The 25678-nt window shown below is 51.0% G+C and overlaps 1 protein-coding gene across 1 annotated transcript; it reads right to left on the reverse strand.

Moving 5' to 3' along the window:
* On the reverse strand, window positions 1–25358 carry NOVA2 (NOVA alternative splicing regulator 2). Its single transcript, XM_061173276.1, has 4 exons — window positions 25188–25358; window positions 16257–16400; window positions 10910–11076; window positions 1–1463 (listed from the first exon to the last, which is right to left on the reverse strand). The coding sequence occupies exons 1-4, from the start codon at window positions 25270–25272 to the stop codon at window positions 381–383; spliced, it is 1479 nt and encodes a 492-aa protein (XP_061029259.1). The 5' UTR covers window positions 25273–25358; the 3' UTR covers window positions 1–380.
* Window positions 25359–25678: the final 320 nt, after the last annotated feature.

The following is a 25678-nucleotide window of genomic DNA, read 5'->3' on the forward strand; positions in this document are numbered from 1 at the left end:
GAAAGAAAGAGAAAATAACGCTTTGTTTTCTATTAAAATCAACAAAATGCAATATATACAGATATCACACAGACCTGGGCCCTGGGAGAGGAGGGTCAGGCCCAGTCAAGCATAGGGAGGAAGGAAGAAGGGGTCAGTTCAGGGCTGGGGAGGGAGCTTCTGGGCCCCATCCCCAGCCATCACTCAATCCTGCCTATGACTACCAGAAAGGGGGGGTGCAGTCAGGCCTACCCCAGCCCCATCCCAAGAGGAGCAGGACTCTACCGAGCTGAGGTCAGGAGTTGGGGGGCAGGGGAGGGGGAGGGGGAGGAGGAGGAGGAGGGGGAGGAGGAGGAGGAGAAGGAGGGACAGGAGCCGGGTGGGAGCACACACCACAGGCCTCATCCCACTTTCTGGGGGTTTGAGGCCCTCACTCCCTGCTCGTAGGTGACCCGCTGGCTGATGAGGTATTGAGCGGCTTGCGTGGCCGCGGGGCTGCCCGTGATGGTGACCCGCCGGTTCCGCGTGCCTGGCAGGAACTCTCCCTTCTTGGAGATCTGGATGCGGGCGCCTGTCAGCTCCTGGTACTCCACCAACGTCTTGCCCCCCTTGCCCAGGATGGCTCCCACCAGGTTCTCAGGCACCGCAATCTCCACCAGCTCCTTGGCACTCTCAGCCGCCAACTTCTCCGCCGTCAGGAAGCCCCCAGCCGCCCCCGCTGCGGCCGCAGCGGCCACCAGCGGGCCGCCCCCTCCGCCCGCCCCGCCGCCCGCCCCGGCCCCGAGGTAGCCGTTGGCGGCCGCGGCCAAGGCGAAGGACCCCAGGGCTCCAGGCGGCGGGGGTGGAGGTGGAGCAGCTCCGCCGGCTGGCCCGGCCCCTGCTTCACCGGCGTAGGATGCCAGGAGATTGGCAGCGGCGGCGGCGGCAGGGTTGGCACCGGCGGCCACGGCGGCCAGGACCCCAGAGGCTGCAGCCGAGTTGAGGCCCAGGCCGAGGGAGTTGGTGTTGTAGCCGTAACTGGCCAGCGTGTTAAGCGCCGTGCTGATGGCCAGCAGGTCGGTGCCCGAGAAGGCGGGCAGGGCGGCAGGAAAGGCTCCCACGCCCGCCAACCCCGCCGGGCCCAGCAGGCCAGAGGCGGCAGCGGCCGAGGCAGCGGCAGCGGCGGGCAGCACATCAGCGGGGCTGGCGTATGGCGAGCCGGTGGGGTTGGAGTTGGCCACAGGGCCAGCCACGTTGGCGTAGCTGATATTCAGGCAGCTGCTGCTCTGGGGATCTTCCTGTACCTTCTGCACGATGGCGCTCACGGCCTTGTGCACCTGCTCCGGTTCGCCGCTGACCGTCACTACGCGCTCCTGCAGGTTGATGCCCTCCGGCTTCTGGGACAGCTGCACCCAAGCACCTGACTGTTCCATCACGGCTTTCACTGTCGCGCCCCCCTTGCCGATGATCAGACCCGCCGTGCTGTTGGGGACGATCAGCTTGGCCTGCGTGGGGAGCCAGAGGGAGGGTTTTTAGGGCGGTAATCGGAGACTGAAGGGCAACATTAGTCTAAGACTTGCCATCTCAAGTCATTTCCCACCCCGCTTCTCAAATGTCCAAAATCAGGCCCAGCACGCCCCTTGATGTGCACCAGTATGATTCTACTGGTTAGAAATATTGAAATATTTCCATATTCATTGGTAAAAAAAAAAAAAGGAGCTAGTACTCCATCTCTCCTTAGTAGCCTCTCAGCCACCCGGTTCCTGGGACCCCTGGGACCTCCCCTCCATCTGGGACCTCCCTTCCATCCGGCACCTAGAAGCTGAATGACTAACCCAGTGGGAGCCCTCCAGGACCCCTCTCCGATCTTGCATTGGTGCCCATGTCCTTCTATATCATTAAGTACTCCGACTCTCAGCCCCAGAAAAGGCATCATTAGTCTCACTTTGCAGATGAGCCACTTGAGGCCTAAGAGGTGAAGGGACTTGCCCCAAGGTCACCCAGACAGCGAAGGAACTGAAATCCAGCCTTGTGGATTCCTGCTCCATTGTGCTTTCCACCTTATGACATGGTCACCTCGCTTAAGCTCTTCATTGTTGTTATGAGCTGAATTGCTGTCCCCTCCCACCCTAATTCACATGGTGAAGTCGTAACCCCTAATACCTCAGAATATGATTGTATATGGAGATAGGGTCTTTAAAGAGGCATTTAAGGTTAAGTGAGGTCATTAGGGTGGACCCTAATCCAATATGGTTGGTGTCCTTATAAGAAGAGGAGATTAGGACACAGACACACATACGGGGAGGACCATGTGAAGACAGAGAGGGGGAGCTCCCTGGTGGCCTAGTGGTTAGGATTCCAGGCTTTCACTGCCGTGGCCCAGGTTCAATCGCTGGTCAGGGAACTGAGATCTTGCAAGCTGTGCGGCGGGGACCCCCGCCCCGCAAAAAAAAGACAGAGAGACAGTGGCTATCTACAAGCCAAGGACAGAGGCCTCAGAAGAAACCAGCACTGCCGATGCCTTGAGTTCAGATTTCTAGCCTCCAGAATTGTGAGAAAATGAGTTTCTGTTGTTTAAGCCACCCAGTTCGTGGTACTTTGTTATGACAGCTCTAGCAATCTAATATAGTTGTCTTATCTGCAAAATGATGATTAAAAAAAGCTTACATCAGAGAAGATGGAGAAAATTGGTCACTTACATATGAGGGTCCCCCTTCTCAGTTGTAGAGCAGCCCATCCTTTGCAGCTACAAATCGGATCTTTCTTTAATAAATTTATTTATTTTTTAGTTTTGGCTGCTTTGGGTCCTCGTCGCTGTGCGCGGGCTTTCTTTTAGTTGCGGCGAGCGGGGGCTACTCTTCGTTGCGGTGCGTGGGCTTCTCATTGCCGTGACTTCTCTTGTTGCGGAGCACAGGCTCTAGGTGCGCGGGCTTCAGTAGTTGTGGCACGTGGGCGCAGTAGTTGTGGCATGCAGACTGTAGAGCGCAGGCTCAGTAGTTGTGGTGCACGGGCTTAGCTGTTCCGTGGCATGTGGGATCTTCCCGGACCAGGGCTCGAACCCATGTCCCCTGCATTGGCAGGCGGATTCTTAACCACTGCGCCACCAGGGAAGCCCCCGTATCAATCCTGATTCCAGTGGGGATATTTCAAAACCAAATGTCTCCTTTCACATCTCCAAGAGCATTTTTACACACAAATTCCTCCTTCTCAATCCTTCTCACGTCCCCTCAGACCTGTGGATTCTACCCTCTGAAGCTTTCATCTCTGCCTCTCCTTTCCACCCCCAAGCCAGACCCTGTGGGTGTTAGGAAAATTGTGGGAGTGGTTTTGGTTGTCTGCAATGACTGGGGGCAGATGCGGGCATTCAGTGGGCAGGGTCAGGGATGTTTGCACCCCGTAATGTGAGTCAGTTCCTCACAATGAAGAACAGTCCCAGGTCCTGTACAACTTTTGAGTGTCCCCCTGGACATTCATGTTGGCGAGAAGTCTGCTTATAAATCTCGCAGCCAGAACTGAGCCCCATGATACATGTAAGTACCAAGTATTTTTTTCTTTTGCACGGTTTTAAGATCTACTGAAATTTCCAGGGATGTAACTATTGGTAGATCAAGGGAAGATTGTACTTTATTTTGTTCTGAATTTTACCAAGAGTCGTTCATCATTTTAGAAAACCATGACATCATGCAAGCTATTATATATGGAATGGATAAACAAAAAGGTCCTACTGTATAGCACAGGGAACTATATTCAATATCCTGTCATAAACCATAATGGAAAAGACTATAAAAGGGAATGTATATATATATATATATGTATAACTGAATCACTTTGCTGTACAGCAGAAATTAACACAACACTGTAAATCAACTACACTTCAATTAAAAAAAAGAAAACCATGACCTCAGTAGTAATGCCACCTGTATCATTTAAGTCTCCAATACTACGCTCTGTCTCACTCAGGCCACATTAGGTGCGAGCAGCTGACTATTTCATTATTTATTCTACTGTGGCCCTGGCTGAGTATTTACATATTAAAATTCCCCTTATTTTATAACAAATAACCTTCCTTTCATCTCTCCTTTATTTGAAAGTCTTATGGGATATAGAAAATGTACATCCGTACAATGGAATATTATTTGGCAATCAATTTAAATGAATGAAGGATTGATGCATGCTACAACATGGATGAGCCTAGAAAATATTATGCTGCGTGAACGAAGTAAGGCACAACAGACCACATATTGTATAATTCCATTTATATGAATGTTCAGAATAGGCAAATCTATAGAGACAAAGTAGATTAGTGGTGGCTTAGGGCTGGGGTGGGGAGAGCTGGGAGGATTGAGGGGTGATAGCTAAGGGGATCAAGGTTTCCTTTTGAGGAAATGAAATATTCTAAAATTGATTGCGGTGATGGATGCCGGACTCTGAATATAATAAAGCCATTGAACTGCACACTTTAAATGGGTCAAATGTATTTATGTGAATTATATCTCAATAAAATTGTTAAAAATCTTATAGGGCTTCCCTGGTGGCGCAGTGGTTAAGAATCCGCCTGCCAATGCAGGGGACAACAGGTTCGAGCCCTGGTCCGGGAAGATCCCGCATGCCACGGAGCAACTAAGCCTGTGCGCCACAACTACTGAGCCTAAGCTCTAGAGCTCGCGAGCCACAACTACTGAAGCCCACACGCCTAGAGCCCGTGCTCCCCAATGAGAAGCCCCTGCTCGCCGCAACTAGAGAAAGCCCGCGCAGCAACGAAGACCCAAAGCAGCCAAAAATAAATAAATAAAATAAATAAATTTTAAAAAATCTTATAGATGTAGATTTTTTAACAAATAAATTTATTTATTTATTTATTTTTGTCTGCGTTGGGTCTTCGTTGCTGCGCGGGCTTTCTCTAGTTGCGGCGAGCCAGGGTTACTCTTCCTTGAGGGGCGCGGGCTTCTCATTGCAGTGGCTTCTCTTGTTGTGGAGCACAGGCTCTAGGTGCGTGGGCTTCAGTAGTTGTGGCGTGCGGGCTTCAGTAGTTGTGGCTCACGGGCTCTAGAGCTCAGGCTCAGTAGTTGTGGCGCACGGGCTTAGTTGCTCCGCGGCATGTGGGATCTTCCCGGACCAGGGATCAAACCCGTGTCCCCTGCATTGGCAGGCGGATTCTTAACCACTGTGCCACCAGGGAAGCCCCAGATATGTTTTTTATTTATACAAACAGACATATTATATATAATTTCAGAGAGTAAAGTGGGCATAGGAAAATATTTGTAGGAGAAAGGGGACATTGGTTCCCTTCAAACAAGCAAACAGGGCTGAGAACCACTGCTCTGACATGCTCTGTTCCCTGTTGATCTCTCTGACTTCACTCTTCCCTCCCTCTTGCTGACTCCACTGCAGACACACCAGACTCCCTGCTGTTCCTCCAACTTGCCAAGCTCTGCCCAGACTCAGGGACTTTGCACCTGCTCTTCCCTCACCTGGAATGCTTTTCCCCAGAAAAGACGGCTCGCCCCTCTCTTCATTCATTGCACAAATGCACCTCCCCAGAAAGGCCTTCCCTGACCACCTGATTATCAAAGCTTGTCTGTGTTTATTTTACATCTCCAGCATGGATACCTCCAGACTCACAACTGCTAACCTCACATCTCTAGTATGATGTTGAGTGGACACCTCAAACTTAAAATCCAAAATGGAACTCATCTTCCTCCTCAAATGTGTTTCTGCCATGGTGTTCCTCATTTCAGCATATGGAAATGCATCCTTCCACTACTCAGTCCCAACCCTTAGGAGTCCTTTCTTTCCTTTACACTCAACATCCAATCAGCAATTCTGTTGGCTCTACCTTCAAAAATATATCCTAGACTATGCTAGACTAAAAGAGATTAAGGAGGTATAACAACCAAATGCAACGCATGAACATTGACTGAATCTTTAATAAAAATACTTTATAGATATAAAAGATATTTTGGGGTAATCTGAATATGGACTTTTTATTAAATAATATTATGAATTCAGTGTTAATTTTTATAGGTGTGATAATAGTAATATGATAACATAGGAGACTGTCCTTGTTCTTGGGAGATACACACTGAAGTATTTAGAGGTGAAGAGTCATGAGATCTACAACTTATTTTCAAATAGATCAACAAAAAAACAAAAAACCAACATGTGTGTGTGTGTGTGTGTGTTTGTGTGTAGAGATAAAACATGTGTTAACAATTGGTGAATCTAAGTGCAGTGTATAGGGAGTTCATTGTAACGTTCTTTAAACATTTTCCAAATAAAAAGTTAAGAGAAAAAAAGGCCCCAATACTTCCTTTCCTTTTTCTCTGTCTTTTCGTCATAATACTTTTCACTCTCTGACATCCTATACATTTTATTTATTTACTTATTTTCTGATTCTCCAGGGAAGAATTTAAGATCCACAAGGGTAGAGATTTGTGTCTGTATTGTTTACTGCTGGGTTCTCAGTGCCTAGAGGAATGCCTGGCACATACTCAGTCAAGAGTGGGTGAATGAATGGATGGATGAAAGAATGGATGATGAAATGCCCAAAGGACCAAGCAGGAATGGGGCTGGGTGGAGGCAGCCAGGTGCATCTCACCTGGTGGTGGTGGTGGTCTCTGTGTGTGTGTGATATTCAAATTCAGCCTGATATGAGTTTTATAGATTAACTGTCAATTCTGACTTGTAAAATGTGAAGCGTCCTAGTTTTTAAATGTTGGTAACTACTTCAAAACGTCTAAGAACCACTGTGTAGCAGCCAGACCACCAGTTTGCAGTCCGTTGCACACAAATCCCTGAAAAGCTGCCCTGGACTCTGGAGGCACCTGCTCAGGTTCAGATCCTGGCTCCGCCACTGATTCTGGGCAAGGGACCTAATCTTTTGGAAACTCAGTTTTCTCTTCCATAAAATGGGGATATTCATACCTCTTCCATAGGATTACTGTGAGGTCTAATAGAGATCATGCACGAAATGATGAGCTTGAAATTCAAGCATGGCCACAATTAGCCAGAACTGAGTATGGCTGCCCTTCAGATGACACATAGTGCCTACCTCTGCCAGGTTATACCAGACTACCTCCCCTCAGTCATGTTTCTGCTTGGTCCCCATGGGCACGTCATCACCCATTCATTCAAACAAGCAACATCTGCTGAGCACCTACTATGTGCCAAGCATTGGATGCCATGAGAGCAGGCAATTAATATGTGCCCATAGTAGGTACACATGAAATGGTGGTTGTCATTGTTATCCCAATGGGCGGACCTGGATTTAAATCCCACATCTGTGGTACAGCCACTTTGGAAAACAGTCTGGCGGTTCTTCAAAAAGTTAAACGTAGATTTATCATATGACCTACAAATTCCACCCTAGGTATATACCCAAAAGAACTGAAAACATACATCCGCACATATGTTCGTTAGCAGCATTATTCATAATAGCTAAAAAGTAGAAACACCCCAAATTTCTATCAATTGATGAATAGACAAAATGTGGTATATCCATATAAAAAGGAACGAAGTTTTGTTATACGCTACAGTATGGATGAATCTTTTTTTAAATTTTTTTTTTGGCCGCATCACGCGGCTTGTGGGGATCTTAGTTCCCTGACCAGGGACTGAGCCCGTGCCTTCGGCAGTGAAAGCGTGGAGTCCTAACCACTGGACCGCCAGGGAATTCCCAGTATGGATGAATCTTGAAGACATTATGCTAAGGGAAAGAAGCCAGACTCAAAATGCCACAGAAATATCATTCAATCTATATAGACTATTCAGAATAGGGAAATCCATAGACACTAAAAGTAGATTAATGGTGGGAAGGGGCTGGGGCAGAGGCACTGGGGGAATGGAAAATGACTGTTAATGGCTATGGGGCTTTTTTTGGGGTGGCGAAAATGTTTTAGAATTAGATAGTGGTGATCAATGCACAACTTTGTGAATATACTGAAACCACTGAATTACACACTTTAAAATGGTGAACTTTACAGTATGTGAATTATATCTCAATACAGCTGTTATTTTAAAGAAATCATTGGAAAAAAAGAAGTCTGACAAGTCAAGGGGATAGAACAGAAAAATGTACAAAACCAGGCCTAAGGGTGAAGAGGTATTTAGTATGTGATACAGCATTTCAGAGCAATGGGGGAAGGATGGAACCTTTTCATCCAAGGAACTGTGTTTGCCAAGAAATGGTGAAAGCAAATGCCTTCACCTCTCTGTGCTTCCATTTCCTCATCTCTGACACTGACATAACCACAGCTACTCTATACAATTATGGAGAATATTCAATGACTAAAATGATCCCTTAGTGCCTGGCACATGGGAAGACCTCAGAAAACAGTAGCTGCCTTCATGATAGGCCCAGATTGCAAGACCACAGCATCTTAGATCTGCACATGCAGTTCTACAGAATCTTAGATGTTAGAACAGTAGACTGTTAGAATAATACATGTTTAGAATCTTGGAATCACAGAGCCATAGAATTGTAGGTGTCTTAGAGCCAGAAAGACCTCAGAGACCATCTGCTTCAGAGGTTTGCAAGTCTGGAGATTTAAAAATAATAATAACAACAACAACAATAACAGCAGCAGCCGTTAACAGTGCTTACCATGTGCCAGGCACTTTTCTAAATACTTTCATATAGTAACTTACGTAATTTTAGCAACAACCCTACAAGGTAGGTACTGTTATTATCACACTTTATAGATTGGAAAACGGAGGCACAGAGAGGTTAAGTAACTTGCTTAAGGTCACACAGATAGTGACCAGTAGAGCCAGGATCTGATCCCATGCCAGAGTCCACGTTCAGATCCCCACGCCTTCTCCCCAGAAACTCTGATTCAGTGGCTCCAGGCCACGACTCAGGAATCTGTGTTTTAAGCTACCCAGATGACTCAGAAACCAGCCAGGGCTGAGAATCACCGGTCTAGCCCAGAGGTGGCAAACTGGTGATGCTCAGCCCATAGCCAGCCCACAGCCACACAGTGTTTTAAAAACTGAGCCAACCTTGAAAAATCAGTTGATTTAAAATATTTTTGACTTCTCTGGAAAAATGGGGAAGATGTGGTAATACTCTGTCCCCATTCCCAAATGGCAAGAATCAAGTGAAGCTGAATAGCAGCTGCCCCCTTTAGGGATGGCATGATATGTCTATGTTGAGTCCACAGTCCTCAATCCTTTATGTTCCCTTTCTGAATCCTGGAGGCATTTCCATTTATAAGCCCTGGTTTGGCCCAGCTTCCCCACTGTAAAGAAAGGGAAACTGAGGCATACAGAAGGGAAAAAGACACAGAGCAACACAGCAAGTCCAAGGCAGAAAGGGAACAGACCTGCCTCCTGCCTCAAAAATCCCATAGTAACGACAACGGCGAACATTTTTTGAGAACTTTCTATGCATTAGGCATACATGATAAGTGCTTTTCAAATGTTAATGAACACTAGCCACCACCCTTAAGTAGGTAGCGTAATAAATCTCATTTTACATGGAGAAATCAAGTCACCTGCTCAAGGTCACACAGGTAAGAAGTATCACAGGAAAATTCAACTCAACATCTGATTCCAGAGCCTGAGCCTTCAGCCATTTTCTCTCTCATTCTTTGGAGCCCCGGAGTAATAAGGCAGAGGAAAAAGTCCTGGTTCTGTAACCTTTCGACTCCGCTATTTCACAGTTCCTGTGGCTTAGGTGGTGGAGAGGGAGGCTCAGGCACAGATGGCGCTGACCCCATTTTCCCTACAACATGTACAAACTCTTGATGAACCCTGAGCCCCTAGTGGCCACGACCAAGGCGGAGGGAAGAGGCAATATCCTCGCCTCCCTGTAAACTGTGGGTAAGCTGTGGCTTGCTGGTGGAAAGGGATTTGGGAGAGGCCTGGCAGGGCGCAAGGAGCAGAGCTGCTTCAGCACCAAGGACAGCAGCTGCGCTCCAAGCCCCAAGCCCGCAGTCTTTGGGGGGAACGCTCCGCTCCGAAGCATTCTTCCAGAGCTTTCTGCCCACTGTTTCCCCACGAGCTCAGAGAAACTCAGACCTGTGGTCTCCCCCACCTCAGGGCAAAAAGAATTTCCGGGAATTCTAGCTTCCTTTTACCGAGGCCCTCTCTCTCGTCTTTGCTTTTAGGCAGACGTTAAGGAACCCTCACAAGTGGCCTGTCCGCCTGCCCGGGTCATCTCGCCCCTGTGCATCGCGTGCACATGTATACGGGAGCGGAGAAGGGGAGAGAAAACGGGGAGTTTACTGCAGCCAACCCCGTGCTCTCTTCCTCCTTGGCCCTCTACGCAGTCAGGACCGTGCTGCCAGGGGCTTTGCAGCAAGCCCACCTGCCCGGTGTGTATGGTGGTCTTGGCAACGGGAGAGGCCCAGGAAGCGATCGATCAGCTCCTTGCCACTCCCCTACACCACGGCTTCCCGGTAACTGAGGCAACAGAGAGGCTCTGCCCTCCTCCTTCCATCCCTCCTTGAGAGGGCTGTGTAGGAGAGGGACCCGCCCCCGCCCAATGAAACACCTTTTCCCCAAAATGGTGGCTACTCCTATTCAGTGATTAATGGAGAGAGGGAGTACCGGAGGCTGTTTCTAAAATTTTCTGCCTATGGATGGGGGTGTCACTGAGGTTACTTCCGGTGAGAACAGGAAGTGGGAAGCAGGTGGTTTTGAGAGACAATGGGAAGATGTGGAAGAGAGAAGAGGATCTGGAGAATCCTAGGAAGGAGGAATAAGTAAGGGGGTCTGGGTCAGATTCTCCCAGACCTTCACTCTCTTTCTGAATCAAATCACTCTAAGAGGTCTGGAGTCCTTAGGCTGACTCTCTAACAATAATACTAACCACTACCATGTATCTAACTGGTAAATGTTTTATAGCCATTATCCCATTGAACCCCCATCGCAATCCAGTGACGTGGAAGAAGTGTTTTCTCTCAAACCCCACCAGCTTTACAGAAACTCAGCCTCTGCCCCTGCTAACCTGCTTGGCTCTGTCAGGATTCATTGTGGTTTGGGGTTGAAGGATATTGACCACCTCGGGCTTGGTCATCGCTTGTGGGATTTCTCGGACCTTCTCGGCAATAAAGCTGTGCACAGCATTCAAGGCCTCTGCTGTGCCCTGTACCAGGCATACTCGCTCTGTGGTTCCTGTTGAGCAAAGAAGAGAGAGGGCACACTCATCAGACAGGAAGGGGAGCATTCCTGAGAGACAGGCCCCACTTAATGGAAGGAGAAGACTGAGGTCCAGAGAGTGGACCTCACTGGCCCCAGGTCACTTGGTAAGCCTGGGCAAGCTGGCATGGGCTCCCAGACCATGATGGGTAGCTGGGAGAATGAGTGGAATCCCTGTTTTATTATCTGCACTTCCTCTCCCTCCCTTAAAACAACCCCAGAGGATGGAAGAATGACGCTTAAGTACTTTGCTATGCCCACAGCAGCCCTGGGCAAGGGAGACAGGGCTCAGCTGCCTCTTCCCCGTCCTTGCTGGCTCTCTCGGTTGCTTTGGCAACCATTCACTCACTCCCCCCTCCCCACCTTCTAGAAGCCGAGAGCTCAGGCCTGCAACGGTTGCCACAGTAACTGGAACCCCCTTATCGGTGTGGCTGGCCGGGTCCTCAGCCCACCCCCAGGGGGACTAGGGATGAGGCCCCGTTGCCATGGCAACCCCTGAAAGCCTGCAGCGACGGCCTCTGGGCTTTTGGAGAGGATGGGGAAGGGCTGGGGGATGGGGGAGACAGCAGAGAGGCCTGAGTGCCTGCCTGGACCCACCAGATGGAGGGCTGAGGGGTGGGGGAGGGCAAGGCTGTGGAGAGGGGAGAGCAGAGTGGGGCAAAGGCAACTCATGGAAGAGTGGAGACAGGGGGATGGAGAAAGCAGGGTGAGGTGGGTGCCTTTGCTGGCAATTCTCCAGATATTGGCTGTGGTTCTGACCTGGGCATCCTTACTATGTGTATTGGGGCGGGCAGCAGGAAGAAGAGACACTAATTCTGGGTGATGTTGGGATATATGTGTATGGGAGAGAGACTCTGGGTAACACTGACTGACCAGTGTGAGTACATCTGTGAGGCTGTTTGGGTGAGTGGTGTGTGTGTGCATGTGTATACTTGGGCAGGACTGGCTCAATTATCTTTATGTGTGTGTGTGTGTGTGTAAAAGAAAGAGCAGGAGAGACACAGATATAAACAGACTGTGTGACATAGTGATTCCAGTAAAGACGTTTGTGTGTACTCTTGTGTGGGGGGAAAGACTTTGGGTGTCGCTGTGACGTTCAAGGTTATGTACACTATTTGTGAGACTGAGCTGGGTGTGCCCGAGGGTTTGAGAGTAAGAAACAAAGAATCCCAGGAAGTGGCGTTGAGGCTGTACGATGAATGTATAGCACTTGGAGATTGTATGGCTCTGTGTGTGTGTGTGTGGGGTGTGTGTGTGTGTGTGTAAGGGAAAGAGATATCCAGACACCCCTAGGTGTTCAAAAGACTACTTGGATGAGTGGTATGTGGAATGCACATATATGTGTAAGGGTGCGTGTATAGGAAACAGGCAAGACTCTGTGACTGATGTGTGTGAACACGAGGAAGAGAAAGAGACCAACAGGCAGACCCAGGGGTCAGTATGTAAGACTGTTTGGAGGACTGATGTATTTGTGTGTGTGTCTGAGTGTCTGAATTACAGCCAGACAAAGAAGACTCCACCAAGCCTGGCCGGGGTGAAGCTGTGAGTGCCCGGCTGATTTGGACATATTAGGTGTGTGGGGTGTGTGTGTGTGTCTCTTCCTGGGTGGGACTCTGTCTGCAGGGCCAGTATACTCCCTGGGTCTGGAAAAGGTCCTGAGTGTGCGCCAGGCTCCGTGTGCCTGTGTGTCTGGGACACTTGGGGGTGAGTGTCCGGCGTCCTGTGGGCATTCCATTGTGGCACATTAGTGTTACCACCCTGACCCCTTGCTTGCCATCCCTCAGCCTGGCAAGCGAGTCTCGCCATGTGTCTGAGTGTCACTGTCTTGGGTCACTGGTGTAGATGACATCCCCCATCTCCTTTGGGCCGCTGTTCCTCCTCTTACTCCCCTCCACCCCAGAACAATGGCTTGGTCTGAGCCAAGCGTGAGTCAGCGTGCAGGCTGCCTCCGTCTGGGTGTAAATAGGAAAGGGTGTGGGTCAGGGTGGGAACTGGGGGGTGGGGTGGCCCCAGGGAGAGCCTGACTGAAGTGGCCCAGCTCTCCATCTCTGGGAGGCTTCCTTCCAGCTCAGGGAGTCTGTGATCTCACAGACTTGTAGTTCTTAACCAGGGTCCACAGGGGCTTTGGGAGACTCCGTTAAACCCCGAAAGAATATCTAATAATAACAGCTGGTGCTTACATAACACCAATCACCAGGCACCATTCTAAGCACTTTGTATGTATTTGTTCACTTTAATACATGAGGCAGGCAATATTATTATTCTTGATTTGCTGCTAAGGACACTAAGGCACAGAGGTCTGGGATTTGTCCAAGTTCACTCAGCCAGTAGTGAAAGATCAGGGTTTTGAACCCAGGTGTCTGGCTTCAGAGTCTGGGCTTTTAACCACTGAGCCACCCTGGGCTAAATTTGGGGTGGGTGGAGAGTGTGTGTGTGTGGTGGGGAGAGGCATACAATGATTGCAATTCTGCTTTTGTATTTTTGATGGTAAAAAAGAATATGTACGAATTTATTAAGTAGTCACTTAAGATTTTGCACTTGGCTGCAGAGATGTTATAAATCACTAAAAAAATTTAAAATGTGTATGTGTCCGTTTTTCTTCTGGGGCTAGGGTCCAGGGCTTCAGGCAGCTCCTCAAAATCAGGAGGAGTTTTAGAATCACTAGAATGTCTGGTGAGCTACACGGAAGACTGTGTGGCTTTGGGCAGGTACCTGCCTCCTCTGGGTCTAAGTTTCTCCATGTATGACCTGGAGGGATTGAATCTGGGGCTTGGGGTTTCTGTATCAAGGAGGGGACACCCTTTGTGTGTTCTACCCCTCCCTTTGGGTAAAGGCCAGGTAGGTTTTTATTTCATGGAGTAGACACATCAGTGTGTGTGTGTGTGTGTGTGTGTGTGTGTGTGTGTGACAGAACCAACTAGGCCCAGAGGACCCTTTCAATTTCTCTATTATCAGTTTTCACCTGTCCTTTCACCAGCCACACTGAACAAACTAACCCCCGCCCCCAGCCTTTGAACATGCTCTTTCATCTCCCTGGAGCACCCTTCACTGCTCCTTACCTAGCTCACTTCTATTAGTCTGGCCTCCTCCTCCAGGAAGCCCTTCCTGATCTCCTCAGGCTGGGTCAGGTGCCCTGTCTGGGGCTCCCTCCATCCTCTGGGTTTCCCTGTCCCAGCCCTGACCACTCTAGGTCATCAACGGTGTTCAGTTTATCTCTCCTACTGGGATGTGAGATCCGGGAGGGCTAGGCTGGGGTGTCTCAGTCGCTACTTGTGTCCCCATCTCGGTCCAGTACGGTGCTGGCATAGAGAAGATGCTCAGAGAATATATGTTGAATGAATGAATGAAAGGTATATCAGCCAGGAGCAGAGGAACACATGCTTGAGCAGTAGCATCTCCATTTCTTATGTTCCCATGGGTCCTGGGAAGTCCTAGGGACATAGGGACAAGACCAGGATATAGGGAGCTGTGTCCTGCATCTCTGAGCCAGGAGCCAGCATATGCTGTACGATCTGGAAGTTCCAGTTCGGGGGTGGGGAGCGGGGCTGGCTGCACAACCAGGGGCTGGGGAGAGACGCTGGCTCACGCTGCTTGTTTGAACAGTGTTTGGCCCAGGAGAGAGGCAATGACTGTCCCATCCTCTGGGGTTCTAGGCTGCCTGGCCAGTGGGATGTGTCACTGAGTTGAGAGGGAATGACGTGTGTTATGTCACAGAATGTGATCCAGGGGCAAGGAACCAAGTGTCCTTGGATGAAAGTCCCAAGCAGAGGTCTCATCCGTATCTTGTGGGCTAGAGGAGTGAGGGGGAAACTGGGCCAGGGAGGAAGAGAAAAGGGGGTTGTGCCAGGTTCCCTGGACTGTTCTCTAAACCTCTTGCCAAAGCTGCTTAGTGAGATGGGAGGCAGGGGGGTGGAGGGAGGAGAGAGAGAGAGAAAGAGAGACACACAGAGAAAGAGAGAGAGAGAGAGAGAATATGAATTTGTCCTGACCCTCGGCTCCAGCTCTGGTGTTTGACCTAAAAAATCCAAGGGGATTACGGATGAACTAGAACCGGCGCTGGACCAGAGATGCAGTTCAGGGGGCCTTCCCTGGATTCCTAGATGTCAAAACTCAGGCATAGGTCTTGGGAGGGATATATGAAGGGGTGAGAGATATTGAGGGAGATTACAGAGGGTGGAGGGGCCTGGAAAAATTTATGATTGAAGGAAGGGAGATAGAGCTGGAGGGGAGGCAGAAAAGGGGCTGATTTTGGAGAGAGGGGAAGAAAAAAAACACGAGGAAGCTGAGACTTAGGAGAAAAAGAGAAACGTAAAGGGAGAGATGGGCAAGCAGGGGCAGAAAGAAATGAGGGGCAACGCCGGCAAAGAATGACCCCATTGAGGGGCGCTACCAACTACTGGTTGAATGGGTGACTGAACAGAGAGAGTTGGGAGAGGAAGAGAGAGAACAATGTGAGAATAAGAGAGGTGGGGGAAAAGGAAAAGATGGGGAGAGAGATGGGAAGACAGAAAGGGAAGGGAAGAGGAGGGGAGGAAGAGGAAAAAGCCAAGACACACAGACTGGCTGGGAGGCTAAGAGAACAGAGATGGGGGATGTCCAGACGGAACCAGAGAGACAGCAGAAAGCAGAGCAGGAGGAGACAGAGAGAAGCCGATGGGAATGGAGCCTAAGGGAACAAGAGATGGGAAAGTCAGAAACAGAATGAGAGACACATAAAGAATGACACAGATGGAAAACCAGTGCCACTCAGATTGGGGCGAGATGGGGTGACAGAGAAATCCAAAGGGAAAGAGTGAGGGTCTATGTAACATGCATGGCTGGCCCCCCAAGCCCTGAGGGACAGCCTAACACCTGCCTCCTTGGCCCCCCCCCCAGCTCCTCCAACTGACCCAAAGGGGCAGGTGTGTGGGAAGGGGCACATCTGCCAGCACATCATGCAAATGAGCTCATGAATATGCAGCAGCCCCATTGTCTTGCCCTGCCCCCACCCCCATCTGCTCAGGCCTGGCCCCTGGGGCCGAGGGCAGCTCTGTCCCCTTAGGGGGAGGGGAGGCCCCCTACCACTCTCACTGCCCCTCGGGCAGCCCTTCCCCCTCCTAGAGGGCCCAGGTGGGAGGGATGGGAGGCCGGAGGAAGAGGGCTGGGCTGGGGCTCACCCGGATAGAAGTCTTTGGACTTGGAGAGCTTGATGGTAGCTCCCGTCTCCTTCTGCAGCTGCACGATGGTCTGCCCGCCCTTGCCGATGATGGAGCCCGCCGCGTAGCTGGGGATCAGCACCTTCAGGAAGTATTCGCCTTCCTCTGCAGGGGCACACAGAGGGGAGGGGAGTCAGGGGAGAGGGGTCTTCACCTTTGGACGGTACCTCCAGGGAGGCACTGGCATGGGCTGGGCTAGGAAACCACTGGGATCACAGTAGTAACACAGAGGAGCAATGACCAAGAGAATAGCAGTAGGAAAATAAAACACGTCATGATCTTCATTCGCTCATTTATTCATTCATTCCACAAATAATTCCTGAGCACCTGCTACGTGCTTGGCACCTTTCTAGTGAAACAGCCATGAAGAAAACAGACAAAGCTCCCTGATTTCGCAAATAAGGCAAATAAGGCCAAAAGAGTTTTGGTGATTCAGCCAAGAGCTCACAGAGCTACACTCTTCTAGGGGGGGAGACAGACAGTATGTTTTACGTTGTCGGATGGGGGTAAGTACTAAGAAAACAAAAAGAGGCAGGAAAGAGGAAGGGGAGTGTAGGTGCTGCATTGTCAGATCCGATGGCCAGGAAAGACTTCCCCAAGAATGCGGCATTCTTTGTTCATCAAACATTTCTATAGCACCTAATATGCGCTAGACTCTGTTCCAAGTAATTTACAAATATGAGTTTTTTTCATTTTCACACTGATGCTAGGAGGAAGGTACTTTAAAAAAAAACCCATTCTACAGATAAGTAAACAAAGGTGAAGAAATTGCTCCCGTTCACATAGCTAGTAGGTGGCAGGGCTGAGATCTGAACCCCACCTGGCTCCAGAGTCCATACTCTGAACCATTATGATACACTGTTTCCGGGCTGTGGAGGAGGGAACAGAACTATGGGGCTATGTGGAAGAAGAGCAAGTGCAAAGGCCCTGGGATAGGGTTATGCCTGCGTTGTTTGAGTGAGAGAGAGGTGGCCAGTGTTGCTGGGGCTGAGTGAGAGAGGAGGAGAGTCAGAGGAAATGAGGGCTGAGAGGGTTGGAGATAGTGGTGGAGTGTTCAGGCTTGTGGACCAAGGTGGTTTTTATTCCAAGTGCGATGAGAGCTACAGGAAGCCTCTGAGCAGAGGAGGGATGTGATCTGTCTTAGATTTTAAGAAGATCCCTCTAATGCCCATGAGGTGAGCAGACTGTGACAAGCATGGGTGGAAGAGCAAGAGGCAACTGCAATGGTCCAGGCAGGAAGTGATGGTGATCTGACTGGTGGAAGCAGCGAAGGGGGAGGGGAGAGGAGGGCTGGACTCCGGAGGTTCTAACACTCACTGCTGACCCGGTGCTCTGCTGAGTGCTTTGCCAGCTTGATCTCATCCATTCCTCACAACCGCCCACTGAGGTGGGTAGAATGAGCTCCATTTTTACATAAGGAGAAACTGAGGCACAGAGCGGCACAGAGCAGTGAAGGTACCGGCCCAAGGGCACCAAGACAGTTGCTGGGTTGAGATTCAAATGCAACTCTGATTCATTTTTCGCCCACCCATGCTTAACACCTTCCCCTGCTGGTGGCTAAAGACCAATGTGCTCCAGGACAGACTCAAAGACCTAGAGGTGGTGAAGTGGCACCAGGGACCCTTTATGGGGCTTTGGTCATTCTTTGTTATGGACCAGTTTTCTTGGTCACGTGTAAAGCCCTTTGTTAATGCAGTCTCAAGGCAAGTGCCTAACCTTTCCCACTTTCTAACCAAACTGTTGCCCCCAGGGTAGACATTCGGGAACTTTCTGAGTCTAAGTTACTTTGTGATTTGGCCCCGTCCACATTTCCAGCTACACACCCTCATCTTCCTCCAGGTGCACTAGACACATTTTCCTTTTTGTTCCTCAAACTTCCCTCCTCCCTCCCACCTCAGGGCCTTTGCACATTCTCTTTGCCTGGAACTCCCCTCCCTCAGTGAATTACTCTTGTCCTTCAGGTGCCCCCTCAAATGTCCCTTCTTGGAAGCTTTCCTGGAACCCTGAGGAGGGGAAGGATCCCTCTGTCTCATGCCTTCGGAACGATGTACCACAGTCATCCAGTGTGGGCCACGTCACTGAAGCTCGCCCTCGTGTCCATGGACTCATGCAGCGCCCAGCGCTTGGTAGGCATGCAATAAACACTGGGAAAAGGAAGGGACGAGCCAGGCCATTTTGCTTCCAAAGCTTAAGGTCTTAGGCCATCATCCCCCACTGGTTTTTCAACTTTTTCTTTTAAGCAAAGGAAACTTATTTTCAATGTCTCCCGTGAAACTCCAACATCCAGAGCAGATAAAAGAGAAACTGCTCTGTTGAAAGTGGGGGCAGGGTGGGACTTCCCTGGCGGTCCAGTGGTTAAGACTCTGCACTTCCACTGCAGGGGCTGCGGGTTTGATCCCTGGTGGGGGAACTAAGATCCCGCATGCCACACCGTGCGGCCAAAAATTTTAAAATTTAAAATAAAAGTGGGGGCAGGACTGGGGGTCTGGGAGTCATGCCCATCTCCACCTGGTCCCTTAAGATCGAAAGTTTTGGGTTCCCTGATGTGTGACGATGGAGGTATGAGGGCTGGATGTGGCTTTGCAGGCATGGGGAGGGGTCCAGAATTAAGGGGTTTCCTTTAGCCCAAGGCAATCCTCTTAAACTTGCCTAATCAGACCACTAAGCCTATTAGGTAATTAGCCCCCCAGGGTGCCTTTCCATCAATCATCCTGACACCCTCCCCCCCCAAATTACTTCCTTCCCTGTGCTCACAGAGGTGGCCCCTTGCCAGCCCTGCCCCTCAACCTGACACAGAGATGGGGGGCCAGTTCTCCATCTTTGGAAGGTTCAGAAAGATGGGAAGGTGTTCTCACTAAAACTCCGTCCTCTTTCCTTCTTTGATTTCATTCCCCATCTTTTCTCCAGCCAGAGCCACTTCCCCAGCTTCCCTCTTGAAGATGGAAGGTAATCGTCTGCTCCGAAGAAAACTGGGGACGCCCCCCACTCCCCTCCTTCACACTTCCTCAGGTTTTGTCTGAGAATCTCCGAATGAAATGGCAGAAACAGCCCTAGATTGAGTACAACTTTTGTCACTGATGGGTTGTGTGGCCTTGGGCGAGTCTCCTCACCTCTTTGGGCCTGTTTTCTCGTCAGGAGAGCGCTAGTTCCTGGAGTTATTATCATTAATGAAATGTTAAACTGTAAAGTACTTAGGAGGGTCTCAGGCACACAGACCACATGAGAAATGTCAGATATCATCATCATCGTTATTATATTACCTATTTCATGAACACAGGTAAAGTTCTCATCACAGTGTCTGGTACACAGTAAGTGCTCTATGTCAGAGAGACTTACTGGTAAATGGGGAAATGAGCCTCCAAGGTTTGGGGTTTTGTTAGGAAATAGGAGGAGGGGAGACCCCACTTCCTTCATCACCTTTCCCCAGGCTTCTCCCTGCTTTTTGGAGGAGGAATGTCTTCTCACTGATAGAAATGAGGCTCTGCTTCCACTCACCCTCCCAGCATCTCTGTAACTCTCTTCCTGAATTTGGCCCTTGTTGTATCCCTCTGTACCATTATTTCTTTGCTTCTTCTCTCCCTCTTCCCTCCCTCGTTCCAACAAATCCTTCCTGAGCATCTGCTACGTGCCAGGCCTTGTTTTAGATCCTGGGGACATAGCAGGGAACAAGACAGACAGTCCATGCCCTTTAAGTCCACTCCCTCTTAAAATGTAAATGCATCTATTTAAAGAGGACATTTAAAAAATCATTGCTAATAGTCCGAGTTTGAAGGGCTGGTTATATTTTTTCCTCCCAAAGCACACTGATATAAACTAAAAATGATCCTCCAAAAAAGTTTGTCCGTGGACAAACTTGTGGGCGCTTGGCAGTCCTTATATCAGACTAGTGGAAGTTTGGAGGCCCATCCTCAGAGGCCAGGGTCCTACAGAGAGTGACCAGCTGAGACCTCTCGCCTGTAGAAGCTCAGAACTCTAAGTCCCAGGAGTCCCCATGGCAGCCCACAGTCTGCTCTGCTCTTCTTCAGAATCTTTTGCATCTCCCACCGTGGGAAGCCCACCTCCTCCAGGAAGAAGCCAGGCCTTTATCTGCCAGCCTGCCTTGTAGCAAAGGGCAGACACGTGACCTCAGCTAAACCCGGAGTCCCCAGACCTCACACATCCCACCCTGTCTGAAAAACCAAGGCTCTGCCTGTGAAAAAGTACTTTCTTCTACCAAAGCAAAATCTAGATGCCAGAACTTTCCACCCACCCACCCTTCCCTTTTCCTTTGGGGTCCAGGCAGCTCCCTCTACAAAGGACAGCAGATGAAGATGCCAACTTCAGCACTCCTGGTTCCCCTCTGCTGCAATTTCAATATTTCCACCTTGGGATCAAGCTGCCTTTCCACTTTCTAGTCATTCTGAGTCTCTGGTCTCCCCTTCCCTTTTGTGTCCAACCTCCTCAGGAATGCTTATAAAGGTTTCCAAAAAGTAACCAATACTCCCCTACCTCCATAAATAATGTTAACCTACCCAGAAGATGTGGGGTGCTATGGGAAGAGTGGCACTTTATACCGAGTTGATCCCGAAAGGTGGCTTGCATCTGGGAGAGGGGGCAGAATTGGATGCGGCAGAGGTGTTGTTTTTTGGTGACAGTATATTTCGGGGGGAACCAAAGTTGGAGTGTTGTACTCATGGCACCTGCTCTTGTCTGGGGGTCGGGGGGGTGGAAGCATCGGTGTGTCCTGTGGAGGTATGAGGAGGCTGGGGTGGGATGCTGATATTGTCGTTGGGAGTTTGTGAGGATGTCACTGGCGGAAGACAAGATGGCAGGGGTGTGGTTGGGAGTGGGACCCCTGAGGAGGGATGGGATGTTGGGTGGGTGACATCTTTCTGTGAATGACGGTGCTGCCTGTCTATGTGAGAAATGTAATACAACTGTCTTTGAGTTGTGACATTGTTTCCAAGTGAGAGAGAGGTGGATGGGGTATGATTTCCTTGGGGCGAATCACCATTGGATGGTAAATCAGGAATGTGACATTCTCCGTAGCAATAATAATGATGATGATAATAATAGTAATAATAATAGCTATTGTTTATTGAGTGCTTACTATCTGCCAGGCCTGACGCCGTGTGCTTCACATACAATCTCACTGAACCCACACAACAGCCTGGAGAGGTGGAGGTGCATCTTACAGTTCCCATTTTCCAGATGAGGACACTGGGGCTCAGAGCAGTGAAAGAACTCACCCGAGGGTCCCACACCAAGCACATGACAGCGATGAGATGAACCCTGGAAGCTCTCATTCTAGGGCTCTTAACCTTGGTGATACTGACTTTGTGTTAACGATCGAGGATCTTGGGAGCAAGGCCTGGCTGGTGTAAGCTACATTTGGGGTGTGCGGTGTGTGTGTACGGTGGGGAGTTGCTGTTTCTGTGTATATGGGGCTGACAGAGGTGGCAATACAGTCAGGAGTATGGGGGCCATTCTAGTAGCAGCTTAAGAGTTATCATCTGTGGGGATTCCCTGGCGGTCCAGTGGTTAGGACTGGGCGCTTTCACTGGTCAGGGAACTAAGATCCCGCAAGCCACACGGCGTGGCCAAAGAAAGAAAAAAGAGTTATCATCTGCACTCAAGGGAGACACTCTTTGTTACCGTGCCACCAGACTGGGATTATTTGTTTCTCCAGTGAGTTCCCAACTGGAGTTTCCATCCAACCTCTTCATTCAAGCCCTCCTGTCCTTAGCGCCTCGTCTCCTTCCCAACGGTGTCTGCCTGCCAGTCACAATGCCCAGAAGCCAGTTTTAACAGCCACCGTCTCCTCTATCAGCCCCTAGGCTGGCACCATGGGTAGGAGCTCAATCTGCCCAGGCTGGCACGACTTGCTGTGACACCCTAGAAAGTCCCTTACCCCTCTGAGTCTTGGTTTGCTTGCCTGAAACTGGGGTTCACTATAGAGTCTACCCATCCAATGGAGCCAGCCTCCTGAGCTGAAATCCTGGCTCTGCCTCTTATTAGCTGATTGACCTTGGGCAAGTTAATTAAGCTCTCTGTGCCTCAGTGTGTCACCTGTAAGATGGGTAACATAATCAGACTGTAAGGATTATTAAATGATTGGTCCGTGCCCAGTGTTTTCCCTAATACTTTTGGTGCACTGTGGCACCATAACTGTCAGCCATTGTTATAATTTATTATTATTATTTATTTATTAGTAGTAGTATCACATCATAGACTGTTGGGAGAATTAAATGAAATATTGCATGTAAGGCAGTAAGCAAGAATACTGGTAGCTGCTGTCATCTGTAACTATTGTTATTTCCCCATTTGGCAGATGGTGACGCTGAAGCTCAGAAAAGGCGTGAGGTTGACCCAGTGTCCCACAGACATGAAAATATTATTGGAAGGAGCCGTCAATTTTGAGATGAAAGTCCTGGACGGTTGCCCAGCTCTGCCCCTGAGGGTTTCTGCAAATGGAGGACTGTCCTTTCACATCTCTGGGCCTCAGTTTCCCCTGGGAAAAGTCTGGAGGAGAGGGTCCCTAAGGGCTCACCCTAGTTTCCCCACAGCTGAAGGAGGCAGGATGCACAGTGGCTGAGCCCATGAGCTCTGGAGCCAGGCAGCCCAGGGCTGGAGAGATCCCAGCTTCCCCACTTATGAGCTGTGTGAGTTCGGGCTAGTGGCTTCATTTCGCTAAGCCTCAGTTTTCCTCATCTGAAAAAGCAGCTCAAATCATCTGCCCCGAGGGTTGTACTGGGAAATTAACCCATATCTCAGAGCCTGACTCGTAGTAGGTGCCAAACACTTGGACCTGACCGTCCTGGCAGCATCACAGTTAGGTGGTGCTGCTCTGCTCTGAGTGCTCAGATTTTGAGCATCTCAGCCCCTTTAAGAGAAGGATGAGACCTCCTCCCCTTCCCCCCCCCAGCAGGGGTGGGGCTGGACCTCCAGGCTGGGTTCAGGGACCGCCTGGGTACCCGACCCTTCCTAGGACTGGGAATGGCAGTGAGGCAGGAAGGAGGCAAGGATGTGGCAGGGACACATTCATGTGTGGGCTGGGGGTGGGGGAGCAGGAAGAAGGACAGGAAACTCCCTCCCACCCCTCCCCCAACTTCCCTTTCCTCCAATTTCTGCTGGACACCCTCACAGGCAGCCAGGGGTTCCCCATTTCCTATCGCACCTGGCCAGGGGTGGCAGGGGGCTGGGATGGGAGGAAGAGACTCGGCTCCTGTTCATCCAAGGAGAGGAGGTGGGAGGTCCCCACCCCACCCACTACAATGCCTGATGGAGTGGGAAGAGTGCGCTCTGCCCGAGGCCATCCCTTTCCCATCCGGAGGAAAAGGCCAGAGGAAGCGGAGATTTTGGCCAAGGTGACCGCTGGGAGGGGCTTGTCTGCTCTGGGGTCTCCCTCCTTCCAGGGAGCTAACGGGCTGGGCTCTGAGTCCCCTGACAAACCCTACCTCACGGGTAGACATACACCTAGAGTTCCCAGCTTGGCTTTTATTCTCTGGTACACATACCTCTTCACACACACACAGTGAGGGTCCCTCTTGTCTTACACACACACCCCTTCTGTGTTGTCAAACATGCAGCCATCACACAAACACACACACACACTCCCTTGTCATACACACACAGAATCATCCCCACACCAACCATTTCATACACAGCCCCCTGTTACACATATACACACACTTGGGTGTCACACACACACCTTCCCTTTTCCCACCCCTTGGGTGTCACATGCATACGTTCCTGCTCCCTGTCACATGGGCCCCCATCCTTCCCTTTCCTTGTTACACACCCTCGTGAATTTCACCACAGAGCCCCCAGTCTCTCCCCTGTCATACACCCACCTTCCCTTGTTGCACACACCCCCTCTGATGTCACCGTTGCACACCTCCGTGTGTCACACCCAGCCACAGCCTCTCTGGAGTCACGCCCACACTCTTTTCTTGTCATATACCCTCACCAGCTTCTCCTGGTCCCACCCCACCCGGGACACGCCTGTGTCACACACACTGAACTGCCATCCTCTGATCCACACAGCCTCTCATGGCTCACACCCAGAGCCGGCCCATTCGGCAGCCCACACACACCCCCTTGCATGTCACACACACCCTCTCACTCATGTGTCACACTCTGCCACAGTCCCCTCTGGAGTGACATGCACGCACTTGTCACATATACTCCTATGAGGGTCTCAAACACGGAGCCCAGCCTCTCTCATCTCTTACACACACACACACACACCCTCCTTCCTGTCATATCCATGATCCCTAATGTCACACGTCCAGGCCTTACAGGGCTCACACGTACACACGAACACACACACACACCTGTCCCAGCCACACATTCTCTCACTGAGCTTTACACACCCACCCTTTCCTCCATGTCACCCAACACACCCACCTAGCTTGTCCCCACGCAAAATCCCGCCCATGGCCCACACATGCCTCCCTCCGGGACAACCCTTGCTCAGGACATCCCCAGGGAGGGAGGCTGGGAAGCTCTGGGTCCACAGGCCTCCTCAGCTCCTTCCCCTCCCCCCGCCAGGACACGCCAGCCCGGGAACACCCCTGCCCCGAAAGGGTCACATCACACACCCCTCAAGGACACAGAGACACCCGCTCGGAGGCACCCACGCCCCCCATCCTTTGCGCGCCCCCAAGGACACTTACCACCCCCTCCCCCCCAAGCCCTCTCAACGCAGACAAAGCTCCCAGCCCAGGGCCGCGGCGAGAGGGAGAAGGGGTCCTGTTCCCTCCCCAACTCCCCTCTCCGTTCCCCAGTCTAGGGAGGGGCGCCCTTCCCCTCCCCAGAGCCCTTGCACCTGCCATTTGGGGGGGGGAGGAGGCTAGAGAAAGGCGCGGCCCCCTGCCCGCTCCCCCACCCGGAGCCGCAGCCCTTTCTCACCTCCCGTGTTGCTGCGCTTGGTGCAGACCACCTCGGGGGGCGTTTCGAGGGGCCTCTTGCGGGAATCCGGGGCCTCGGGCTCCATGGGGGGGGCCTGGGGCGGCGGCTGCTGCTGCTGCGGCGGCTGCGGCGGCGGCGGCGGCGGCTGCTGTGGCGGCGGCGACGGCTGCTGGGGAGGCTGGGGTTGCGGCGGCGGCGGCGGCGGGGGCGGCGGCGGCTGCGGGGCCGCGGAGGCCGTGAAGAGGCCGTGCACCGCGCCGGCGGCCATCATCCTCATGGTGGGGGGGGGGGCGGGGGACGGGGGAGAGGGAGGGGGAGGGAAGGGGATGTGGGAGGGGGAGGGGGCGGTGGCGGAGGGATGGGGGAGGGGGAACCCCGGAGAGGGGAGGAGGGAGGGAGCTGCTTCTGGGGGGCTGACAGAGCCTGGAGAGCGGATGTGAGCGGGACGGGAAGGAAAAGGGGGTCTCGGATAGGGCCCAGAGAGAACTGAG

The sequence above is a fragment of the Eubalaena glacialis genome, chromosome 18 (genome assembly GCF_028564815.1).
Source record: "Eubalaena glacialis isolate mEubGla1 chromosome 18, mEubGla1.1.hap2.+ XY, whole genome shotgun sequence".
Taxonomy (NCBI): domain Eukaryota; kingdom Metazoa; phylum Chordata; class Mammalia; order Artiodactyla; family Balaenidae; genus Eubalaena; species Eubalaena glacialis.